Below are 13,336 nucleotides of genomic sequence, written 5' to 3'. Positions count from 1 at the left end.
ATAAGAATGCCATATGTTTATTTTTAATAAAATATCTCTAAAAGTTTTCGATATATTGGATAAAATTCTATTTAAATTTTGTAATTTCAAAGGTCTTTTACTTAAGTTAGGTTCAATTGAACTATTTTTTGCCCCAGAATATATAATTTAATTTATGACCTGCCTTTTTGTTACACCTTGTAGATTGTTCAAATTATTTCCTACCAAAAATTTTCAATCACGAAATTTTTACTGACTTAAGAAAACTTATTTACTTACCAGTACCAAGTGCTACCACACTGGAAAAGAAAATTATAATTTTCAACATTGTATCAATCGAGAGCTGCGATTATAATATTATAGAATTAAAACTTGTTAATTGCTGATTTAATTAAATAATCTTAGTTCGTATTTATATAACCCAAATTTTATCTATAATTTTTTATTAGTAGGTACTAATTTTTTTTTATAAACAATAATAATTAAATATTAATTAGTAATTATTAATATATCTGCAATTTTTAGTATATATATTTTATTAAGAGGTAATTTGATTTGAGATAATAAACCTCATAAAAATATGTATATTAATTTTTATGAGGTTTTTGATTTTTATTTTAGCAAAGAATCGTATTCATTTAGAATGAACTAGAAATTCTGTTGTTGTAGTCCATAGAATCCCCTGATTTCTGGTAGACGGGAGGCACACACCCCCAAAATGACCAGGTGGTGACCACGGTGTGGTGAATGGCTAATTTTGGTCTTACTTTATCTTTCTGATGGTGCTGAAAACGAAAATAAGGTTTATTTTAAATTTTATGTGGGGGAATATTGTCAAAATTGCAACTTTAACCTAAAAATAAAAAAAATCACGTTTTTTGCGTTTAACTCACTACAGCTCTGTTCCATTTTAATATTTTTTTCTGAAATTTTTATTGTGTATATTCCTCACCTTTGTGCAGACTATGAAACTCTTGTAAGCTTTCAGTCTTATTATTTAAAAATTTTGATTTTTTTAGAATAAAAGGTGCAGATTCGTGAGTTGCAAAGTTAAATCGCAAAAGTTTTGTAAGAAAATTTAAAATTTAGCTTTTAAATTACGTTTGTGTTAAAATATAGAGTCCAAATAAATGTTCTGTTGAGTTTCAGGTCAAAATGTTTTATAGATAAAAAATTGTGCAACTTTTAATTGTACGAAAAACTTGATTTAATTTTTTTATTTTTAGGGTAAAATTGTCATTGACAATGTTTCCCCACATAGAATTAAAAATAAACTTCACTTTCGTTTTCAGCACCATCAAAAACATAAAGCAAGACCAAAATTAGAGATACTGACCCATGGTCAGTTTTGGGAAAAATAAGCGTTATTTTGGTGATTTATAACATCGATATTAAAAGTTGCACCATTTTATTTTGATAAAACATTTTAATCTAAAACTTTTCAAAAAACTTCTTTGTGCTCTATATTTTAACATAAATGTGATTAAAAAACTAAATTTTAAATTTCGTCTCTCAACTTTTGCGATTAAACTTTGCAATGTAGGAATCTGCACATTTTACTTTAAAAAAATCATAACTTTTATTAGAATAAGATTACAAGCTTGACACAGGCGCCATTGTCTTCAAAAAAGTAAGAAATATAATATATATTGTAAAAATTTCAGAAAAAAAGAATGTGTGTGTACTTCGTACGCACGTAAGAAGTTATACTTCTATTATATGATTATATGATTATAAACGAAATTAATATACTTTTTATTTATATTTTATTTAAATATTAAACTAATTTATACTTACTACTTCTCAAACATTTTTATTAAAACAGTGCCAAAAATTAAAATAATAAAAGAATAAAACACACACAAACACATTAAAAATGCCTCAAATGATTTCTGAACATTAATTGTCGGAAATTTTTTTAACTAAATACGTATTTTCTGAAAATAAAATTATATAATAAATATACTTACAATCATAAAATGTATAAAAAAAATAAAAAAATAAAAGTTTCTATTGGGATTCGAACCAACTTACCAGCGCGGCTGGTATTGGCGTTGTATTGGGGTTCACTCGCATTAAAAGCTTCGCCACGGAGACAGTGTGTCGTTATGTGCGAAGATCGACTAAATAAACGGATTAAACTTTTGACATTTATGAATTATGTAAATCAAATTATTTTGATTTTGAATTGAAATGATTTAGAATTGAAAAAATACAACAAAACATAGAGTAAGAAAACAATATATTAGGTGAATATTGATAGAAATTTTGATGGTAATCAAATTATGTAAACAAAAGTATTACATACTATATATTTTGGTAGGTTCAAATAGGTAGGTACCTATGATACATTTACAATTATTACGTACCTGTTGCTTTAAAAACTATTTAAAAATAACTACAAATTATAAACTTTTTTGTTTCTGTCCTCACCACAATAAAACTAATATATTATACATTTGTTTACCTTCAAATTGAACAATTATTTATTATTGACAGATCATTTCAACACCCAATCAGAGCCCGTATAACGACTAATAAATTTCGCAATCACTTGCATCGTGCAAAGTGGCTATGTTCAAATATCATAACAAAATTTGATCAACTATTTTTAAAACACTTACTAGTGTAAGATTCTTTAGCTTTGATTAAGCGAGATCGTAGATCGTCCCGGTTGATTGTTGTTATCCACAGTTCTCCACGCCTTCGAGCTAATAGGTTTTTTATCAGTAATTTTGCGGCACTCATACTAGTCACAGTTTGATAGGCTTTCACATTGGCATGCAACAATCATCTCTTCTATGTTATTAAGTCCAAAAATATAATATGAAAACTATTTAAAAAGTCAGTATAACCATTAACTAACTTTTTGTTTGTTGTTTCTCTTCCTACAAATTTTAAAACGCAACAACCATACATAACCAAACCACAGTCCCACAGCTGTGCCACAGCTGCCATATTGGATAATATTTGTCATGTCAATTGAACATCCAATCAGAACAAAGTTGTAATGCGACTGCGCCGAGATCAAAGGTTTTAATCCTATTAAAATTCACCCTCATATCGCGCGTAAAGAAGTATAACTTCAAAAAATATTAGAACAGAACACAGTCGTAGCGAGTTAAAAGCAAAAAACGCGATTTTATTATTTTTTTATTATTATTGCAAAATTGCGATTTTGACAATGTTCCCTCACATAAAATCCAAAATAAACCTCATTTTCGTTTTCAGCACTATCAAAAACAAAAATTATGATTAAAATTAACCATTCACCACACCGTGATCAGTATCTCAAGAAATAATTTGGAGGGTGTGCCACGTCGATATCGTGATTGCCAGATTATAGACGGTAATCCTATAATATGTCTCAAGACACTTTCTAGATTTATTCATACAAGTATACAGGGTGATCAACTTCTGTGACAAAGTCCAACATATCTGTAATTATAAAATATATGAAAAGAAGTTGTTTATAAAAGTTTATAAAACCTTTAATGTACACATTTTAAAATTAGTGAGAAATATACAGGGTCCTCCATAACACGGTGCCAAACCAAAGTTATGTTTTTTTAAATAGAACACCCTGTATTTTATTCAAAATCTGATTTCTCTACATTTTTCTGATAAAAAAGATATAACATTTGTCTAGGGTTATACTGAGTGTTTCAAAGTTATGAACACTTTTATCAAAAAGTCATACTGATTTGATTGCCCTGTATGATTCTAATAGTATAATATAAACTTATTTTTTACTGCTGTTGACTGTAAATATTAAAGTAGTTTTGCAACAACGTACAATTTTTTTATTACTACACAAATTGTATACAGGGTAAGTCAAAATGCAAATAAAAGATTTTCTTCATATTTTTAAATGGAACACCCTGTATTTTATATTACCATCGAGAAGTTTTTTCATTATACTTGCATTTGTTTTAAATATTCCCTATACCTAAAGTTATTAGTTTTCGAGATATTTTAGTTTAATTGTTGATAACTCATAGATACGTTTATTACAGTAAATTAATTACCTACCCTTAATATTAGAAAACTCCAATGAGTTTGTTAATGATAATTAAAATTAGACTGCATTTCATTTTTTCTCCAAGTTTATGGTAAATTCTATACAATAACGACAATTCAGGACCGGCGATAATGGGTTTGCAAGGGATGCACTGCAGGCGGGCGCCGTTGTTTAGGGGGCGCCATAATGAGCTTTTTTCTGCGGGTGTTACACAAAATAATAATTTTAAAAAACCGAAGGGCGCCTATGCTAGTTTTGCAGGCGGGCACCTGATACCTTAGCACCGGTACAGACGACAATTTTATATTTACTAACAAAATAATATTAATTTTCCGCGAAGAAATGGGAACTATAAATTGCTGCAAGTTCTTGTTTAAGGTGGCTTTGAAATAATAGACACAAGAACTGTCAGATGTAAGATTTTAATTATCTGTGCATTTTTATTTTTGTTATTGATTATAATTGTTTGCCATATTGTTATAATTATTACCTAACAATGAATTTTAGTCGTGAAGAAATGACAGACATGATATGGATTTTAGGAGAGTTTTTCAAAAACTCATTAGTTGCCACAAGAATTTATAAGGAACGGTGTCCATAGCGTCAACAACCAAATAAGAGAGCATTTAACAACTTATTACACAGGTTTAATAGTACCTACTGAAGCAAAGGAAGCAAAGGAAGTTTATGAAGCAAAGGAAAAAACAAAGTTCATTACTACGGATGAAAATGAATTAAATGTTTTACTGCCTGTTACAGAAAATCCTCATACAAGTATTCAAAATATTACAAGAGAGCAAGATATAAGTTATGGATCTATCCAAAACATACTCAAGAAAAACAACATGCACCCATCATATACAATTACATCAGGAACTTGTTGGGGATGATTCCGAACGAAGAGTACAATTTTGTCAATGGTCACAACAACAAATAGTTATACAGAGAGATTTTTTTGAGTTTGTTCTTTTTTTTGGAGACGAGGCAACATTCCACAAAAATGGTAGTGTAAACAGACACAATTTTCATTATTATTCCACAACCAATCCGTAATGTGCTCAGACACATAGTCAAACGAGATGGTTCTTACATGTTTGGGGTGGAATCATAGGCAATTACGTTTAGGTCCTTTTTTCTTTGAGGAATCGGTAAATAGTGAGGTTTACTTAAATTTTCTAGTGAATCATTTACCTATTCTACTTGAAGATGTACCATTAAACATCCGCCAACATATGTGGTACCTTCACGACAGAGCCCCTACTCACCACAACGCACTTGTCAACGGTGAACTCGATGAACTATTTCCTGAAAGGAAGAGATGGGCCAGTTCCCTGGCCACCCAGATCACCAGAATTAAACGAAGTTGACTTCTTTTTTTGGGGTTATATTAAAGACGTAGTGTATAGGACACCGCCAACAATAGTTGACGTTATGAAAATAAGGATTCGAAACGCCTTTCAAAGTGTCACACAACAAAATTTGTTTTTGTTTTTAATGCATTTAATGCTTACAAACATCAGTAGATCTTTGGAAACTCGTCTCCAGGCATGTGTAGACGTTATGGGAGGTCACTTTTAAACACCTTTTATAACATAAGAAGTACGTTGAATATTTTTTTTATTGAATTTAGTTTTTTTAATAAATTTTAATAAATTAATGTATTGTTATTAATAACTAAGTAAAACATGTTATCAACAATAAAACTAAAATATCTCGAAAACTAATAACTTTAGGTATAGGGAATATTTAAAAGATATGTAAGTACAGTGATAAAACTTTTCTATATTAATATGAAATACAGGGTGTTCCATTTAAAATTATAAAGAAAATCTTGTATTTACATTTTGACTTACCCTGTATACAATTTGTGTAGTTGTAAAAAAATTTGCAAAACTACTTTAACATTGACAGTAAAAAGCATTAAAAAAATAAGTTTATATCACACCGTTAGAAACATACACGGCGATCAAAACAGTATGATTTTTTAATAAAAGTGCTCGTAACTTTGAAACACTCAGTATAACCGTAGACAAGTGTTATATCTATAGAATCAGAAAAATGTAGAGAAACCAGATTTTGAAATAAAATATAGGATGTTCCATTTAAAAAAAAACATAACTTTGGTTTGGCATCGTGTTATGAAGGACCCTGTATATTTCTCACTAATTTTAAAATGTGCACCTTAAAAGTGTCTACAACTTTTATTAACAACTTTTTTTCATATATTGTATAATAACAGATATATTGGATTTTGTCACAGAAGTTGATAACCCTGTATGTAGTGGGAAAAAGTCTAGTATTATTTCTAAGGCTGCAGTGGAGCAATAAATATCTAATTAAATCAGTACTTACTTACTTTTCGTGTCCGGATCACTTCTTTAAAATTATTTATTGCTAATATTTTGCCACTTCGATGGGCCTATCATTAGCTTCCATTAGGCCAAACGAGTTTACCACTGGATCAAGTTCTTGCAAACCAATCAATGTTTGGGATTTTGCATTACACCGCAGTCACACTTGTCGTATTCTGTATAACCCCATCTTGTCTGACCTTCATCGTGACGTGCCAGTTCTGAATATTTTTTTCTTGGTTCTATATCTTTGGCTTGCCATTCTCTTTTTTATTCTTTTATTTCGTTACAACCTATTTTCATCTCTTACACGTTTCTTTTTGTTTTCCTATGACTGTGGGATTTCAATAATTCTTTTTTCTTTTCCTCTTCACCCTCATTAATTTCTGATTTTAAAGTCGTTGTCACTACTCAATTTATAATGCGTTGTGCTAGGAACAAATGAACTTCTAGAAGCTTAATGGATCTTCTTGGTCTTGGTGTTTGCTACTTATAGAACATAGTTGTAAGATATATCCAACAAAGATGGTGATGTGGGCCCTGATTCTATTTTATTTTGACGTCGAAATTTAAAAGCAACTACGCCATGACAGTCGCAATCACTAGCGATTCTTATTCATTTCGATTTTAGTTACAACTGGGGATAATTACTTTATCATTTTGACACTGCTCAAAATTTGGATTGTCCCTCTTGTTCATTGGCTACGCAACGTTTGTTCAATGCTTGGTTATAGTCTGGGAACATTATCGAAAAAAGGGCATTTTTGGGAACAGGTATTTACGAGCTATTTTATTGCTGGAATCGAATCTTAAGATTGCATGTATTAGTAATATACATACACTCTGGGCCAAAATTAAGCGGCCACCTTATAGATGGATAATTTTTGATGTCTTATATCTCCTAAACCTGTTGTCCGATTTAAGCGATTTTTTTACTATGTTATAGCCTTATTCCTTGACAATATCGTTATAATATTATTGTTGCTAAAGCGGTAAATTTTCATTGTATACCGGGTGTACGAATCAAACTGTGTTTTTTTCTCAAAGTTCGCCTCATCCTGTGGAATATTCTAGCATTTGTAGAATACTGAAATTAAAACCTGACTATAGCCTCATGCTTTCGCAATATTTTGTTGTTTGACTGATTCGCTTATGTTGGATAATAAAAAAGTTAGGTGCTTTAACAACTAGACATGTTCTTTATCAATAGAGGATGTTTTTAAAAAAATTTGGCAAAGTTTAAGGGGTAATTCTGCATGAAAAATATTTTCATACAATTATTACCTGGTCTCTAAAATCTTATTTATTAACCATATACAAATATTATGGTGGATTTTACAAATATTCGAAATATCTCGATCAAAACTGGCTTATCGAGAAGGTACTAAAAGGTAAAAAAAGTTTAAAAACATTCTGTTTAACACTATATTATACCACAATAATAATTTAATTAGAACGTACACACAAATTTAGGGGGTTTAAGGGCAGAAAACCCCATAAAATTTTTATGAGGTGCACAAATTTTACTGTTATATTTTTTAAGATGTTCCCGTCATAAGAATGCCATATTATGTCTAGTTTCAATAAAATATCTATAAAATTTTCGATATATTGGAAAAAAGTCTATTTCCATTTTATAACTTTAAAGGTCTTTTACTTAGTTTGAGGATACTGTAAGTTGGGTTCAATTGAACTATTTTTGGTCCCAGAATATATACTTTAATTTATGACCTGCCGTTTTGTTTCACATTGTACCTATATTGTTCAAATTAGTTCGTATATACCAAAAATTTTCACCCACGAAATTTTTACTGACTTAGAAAACTTAATTTACTTACCAGTACCAAGTGCTACCACACTGAAAAAAAAAATTATAATTTTAAACATATCAATCGAGAGCTGCGATTATATATTATAGAATTAAAACTTGTTAATTGCTGATTTAATTAAATAATCTTAGTTCGTATTTATATAACCCAAATTTTATCTATAATTTTTTATTAGTAGGTACAAATTTTTTTTTATAAACAATAATAATTAAATATTAATTAGTACTTATAAATACATCTGAAATTTTTATTATATTATTTATTAAGAGGTAATTTGATTTGAGATAATAAACCTCATAAAAATGTATTAGTTTTTATGAAGTTCTTGATTTTGATTTTAACAAAGAATAGTATTTATTCATTTAGAATGAATTAGAAATTCTGTTGTTGCAGTTCATAGAATCCCCTTATTTTCTGGTAGGCGGGCGGCACACACCCCCAAAATGACCAGATGGTGACCACGGGTGTGGTGAATGGCTAATTTTGTTCTTACTTTATGTTTCTGATGGTGCTGAAAACGAAAATGAGGTTTAGTTTGAATTTTATTTGGGGGAATATTGTCAAAATTGCAACTTTAACCTAAAAATAAAAAAAAAATGAAATCACGTTTTTTTTTGCCTTTAACTCACTACCCATTTGGTCCATTTTAATATTTTCTTCTGAAATTTTGACTGCGGATATTCCTCACCTTTGTGCACTATGAAACTGTGGTAAGCTTTCAGTCTTATTATGTAAAAATTTTGTTTTTTTTTTTTAATAAAAGGAGCAGATTCGTGAGTTGCAAAGTTAAATTGCAAAAGTTTTGTATCAAAATTTAAAATTTAGCTTTTTATTTACGTTTATGTTAAAATATAGAGTCCAAAGAAATGTTTTGTTGAGTTTCAGATCAAAATGTTTTATAGATAAAAACTTTTAATTGTACGAAAAACGTGATTTCATTTTTTATTTTTTTATTTTTAGGGTAAAATTGCGATTTTGACAATATTTCCCCACATAGAATTCAAAATAAACTTCACTTTCGTTTTCAGCACCATCAAAAACATAAAGCAAGACAAAAATTAGAGATACTGATCCATGGTCAGTATATTAAAAAATAAGCGTTATTTTGGTGATTTATAACATCAATACTAAAAGTTACACCATTTTATTTTGATAACACATTTAATCTAAAACTTTCCAAACTTTCCAAAAAACTTCTTTTTGCTCTATATTTTAACATAAATGTGATTAAAAAAATAAATTTCAAATTTCGTCACTCAACTTTTGCGATTAAACTTTACAATGTAGGAAACTTTACAATGTCTTCAGAAAAGTAAGAAATATACACTGCGCGCCAAAATTAACGCATAATTTAAAAAATCCTGATAAATAAAATAATTTTAATTTTCGATTTTTGTGATGGTATATTATTGTTACCGTCGGTATATTGTGAAATATATCTAAAGGACAGTAACAAATACTGGTGTTTTTTGCAAACAAATTAAAAATATGCAGTTGTGCTTCATTTTAATTCGAATTTGGTTTGGTTCTAATACGTTGTTCTGAATGTTCAAAGGAGTTTTTAAATTTTATTAAGTGTTTTTCCTTTTAAATTGAGCAAGAAAATCGAAATTTGTCAGAAAGCGACTTAATTAGAATCGTTACGTCGCGAAGAAGGATACCGTCAAGTTGAACTCACTGAACAGTTTAATGTCACTGAGTCAACCATTTCAAGAGCCTTAACACGTGTTACTGTTACTGGAAGTACCTCGAGAAACCCGCTAAAGACCGTGAAAGGGTTATAACTCCTAATCAAGACCATAAGAAATAGATTTGATCATACTTATGAAGCCTATATACACCGTTAGACGCGTCTAGAGTCCTCTTACAAACGCTCAGTTATTGGCGCAATTTGTAGGTTGTAATTTGGAGTAAATGTCAAAAAAACAAAATTTTCAAAGTTTAGTTTTTTAAAAGACTAAGTTTTCAACTTAATAGCACATAGAATAACACTAAAAATATTACTCTACATCCCATCAGATTGAAAACAATGGGAACCTTCTCTGGTTGCATCTTCTAGGCTTCTCGGAGGTTTAACTGGTTATTCATTTTTTATTTACATGTTTACTCTGATTGGAGTACTAAGGGAACCGTTCTCGTTGGAACTTTACCTCGCTGAGCAGATGAGACGTGAATTATAAATTGTACAATTCCCTCATCTTCTTTAGTCTCTGCATCCGTTATGGCTTGCAAATTGTAAAAGCCTCGGATGTGTAACCGGCGAAGGTTCCCATTGTTTTTAATCTGGTGGGATGTAGAGTAATATTTTTAGTGTTATTTTATGTGCTATTAGATTTAAAACTTAGTCTTTTGCTAGCAGTTGCCGTAAGGCATCCCTGCCATTTCGTTCGTTGCAATGCGTGACTGCACGCCGGAGTTTATCCTGGTTGGGTCAGAGAAAGCAGCATATGTGCCCCCTGATGAGAGACTAATAAGTTTAGAAACCAGTAGGGGTGGTTGCTGCACTCTCTGATTGAACTAGAATATGATGCGGCTGTAGTTTCGTGTTGCAACGAAATTGAAAATGGTTATTCATTTTTGATTTAGTTTTTCAGTTTTTCGGCTATACTGAGCCGCGTGTATGTCTGATCCTAACCGCTTAGGCACTATTTGAAAGCCTAACTGAACGCCATTGATTTGGTGTATTTTCGGTTTTCCTGTCTCTCCTTGAACCTAAGATATATACGACCAAAAAATATGCCGTTTTGTATCTACCAAGCCCTACATCTGGCTTATGGGTGGTCAAAAGTCACAAACTACACCGGTTCTAAATCGGCCCTGACCCTCTCTTGAAACACAGAAATTTTTTTTAGATCAGTGTAACTTTTCCACATACATACAGACATACATACATACATACAATGGTAAAGTGGACAGTGAAAAAAGTGGAAACCTTTTACACTGTGAGACTTGAAGATATCAGTCAGAACAGGGGAGAAAAAAAGCTACGATATTGTACTAATTCATATATTGTTGGGTACGTTTCGTTTTTTTTGTTCAAAAAACATCATCAGTCCATTTATATGTGAAGTAATAATATTAGATGGTAAAGGCAACAGTTCTGAGTAAGTGGTCCTCCAATTTGCAACAATCCCATTAATGAGAAGGTGGTGATTTACAAGAAGCACGAAAAATATCTCCTAACTTAAAATGAGACATGCTAATTAATAGGAAAAGTATAACTAGGCCTCCAAGTGTGTGTAATAAATTTAACCTGGGCTATGTAACACTGAAATTCAGATATTGTAGGTAACAATGGCATATTATAAAAAGCTAAATTTGAAAAAACAATAAAAGTTTGCTTGTCTTTTTTCAATAATCCTTCCGAGAAAAAATGTCACATCACAGTATAGTCTATTGCACTAGGTGTTACAACGTTTCACTGATTATTATTATTAGGGTGGATATCAGAGCAAATCCACCGTTTGGTTTTCCTCCGCGGCTAGTAGGCAAATATGGAGAGTTGACGAAATACCGGTATTTAAATTTATTTCTGTGTTTGTTATGTCTATTTTTATATTTTTCATACGGTGGATTGGCTCTGATATCCACCCTAATAATAATAATCAGTAAAACGTTGTAACACCTAGTGCAATAGACTATATTGTGATGTGACATTTTTTCTCGGGAGGATTCTTAAAAAAAGACAAGCAAACTTTTATTGTTTTTTCAAATTTAGCTTTTTATAATATGCCATTGTTGCCTACAATATCTGAATTTCAGTGTTACTTAGCCCAGGTGTAATTTCTTACACACACTTGGAGGCCTAGTTATACTTTTCCTATTAATTAGCATGTCTCATTTTAAGTTAGGAGATATTTCCCTGGATTCAGATATCCTGCTTGTGTGCTCATTCCACTCTTTTTTTCTGTTCTTTACCCAGGTATTTATGTTGTCTACCCTACATATGAGTCTTATTTCCTCACTTCTTACTCTACCCTGTAGTCCTTTTCCAGCAATCCTTCTTAAGATCTTCATTTGGTTGGTTTCCAGATGTATTCGTGTTTTGCTTGTATCTGGTCTTGTTTCGGCCGTGTAAGTCATGGCTGGCCTAATAACTGACTTGGATAAAGTGTGAAACCAAGCAAATATCTTTAAAACGAAAGGAACAATATTTATGAAACTTTGCATGCAAGTACAGTGACGCAAAAGGCATCTGTTGCCATATTTTTGTTACTACTCCACTTCCGTTTTCACCGGAAATACCCGTAACTTATTTAATTTAAATGGGACACCCTGTATATTTTTGCAGATTTTAAAAGAACTTGTTTTTTTTTTAATTCATACATACCAAATTTGGTAGAAAAAATTAGTTAAAAGTGTCTGTAGATAATTTTTTGTATTAATACAACGTCGTATGAAATAAACGAGTACCATCTACAGTTGAGTCTGGGAATCTTTACCCGTGCGTCATCATTTAAAGCATACGAAATAAGTCGATGATAAGTCGGAAATTGAAATTTACTAAACGCAACAGCAAGTGACAGTAAGTGACTTACTGTTGCGTTTAGTAAATTTCAATTTCCGACTTATCATCGACTTATTCCGTATGCTTTAAATGATGACGCACGGCTAAAGATTTCCGGACTCAACTGTATACTGTAGACTTAAATTGTTGTTTACATGCACTGCACGACTTATTTGAATTTAGTATAGTAGGTAAAACTGTCACTGAACTAATTAAGGCTATGGGTACATAATTCGCAAATATTTTACATGTATCCCTACTTTTTCTGTCTTTACACGGCAAATTACGTGTAGTAAAATTCACACTGGTATGGATATGTAAATATTACTAGAATGTCATTCTACTTGAAAATGTCATCAATAATTTAAAGAGATGGCTTTTGAATGTTCTTGGATAACTGTTATTTTTATAATTGCAAATTATTAATTCAGTTAATAAATGTGATAATTTTTTTACTAACTATGTATTCAGTGATTGTAATAATTTATTTGTACAACAAAAACTAATACTCAATCGAGAAAAGAGAAAAAGTGTTAAAGTGATTTTTTAATAATATATTGTTATGGAACGCTTACAATTTTGAACATCTTTAACAAAAAAATACTTGGATCACAGAATATATTATCCTGATGTATTCTCTGCTTGGATC

General features: G+C 30.6%; 1 protein-coding gene across 2 annotated transcripts in view; it reads right to left on the bottom strand.

Annotated features, from left to right (window-relative positions):
* LOC126884529 (uncharacterized) overlaps positions 1 to 8,297 on the bottom strand; it is a 45,667-nt gene extending 37,370 nt beyond the window's left edge. The window contains exon 1 of one of the 2 annotated variants that reach the window (XM_050650475.1): positions 8,190 to 8,297. In XM_050650475.1, coding sequence (XP_050506432.1) covers positions 8,190 to 8,238 — 49 coding nt within the window. In that variant the 5' untranslated portion in view covers positions 8,239 to 8,297. Of the gene's footprint in view, positions 1 to 258; positions 374 to 8,189 lie in introns of those variants that run through there. The other variant, XM_050650474.1, reaches the window with a different exon arrangement.
* Positions 8,298 to 13,336: the final 5,039 nt, after the last annotated feature.

This window comes from Diabrotica virgifera, chromosome 5 (assembly GCF_917563875.1).
Source record: "Diabrotica virgifera virgifera chromosome 5, PGI_DIABVI_V3a".
NCBI classification, from domain to species: Eukaryota; Metazoa; Arthropoda; class Insecta; order Coleoptera; family Chrysomelidae; genus Diabrotica; species Diabrotica virgifera.
The sequence above is the reverse complement of the archived record's forward strand: the minus strand, read 5'-3'. Positions and strand labels throughout refer to the sequence as shown.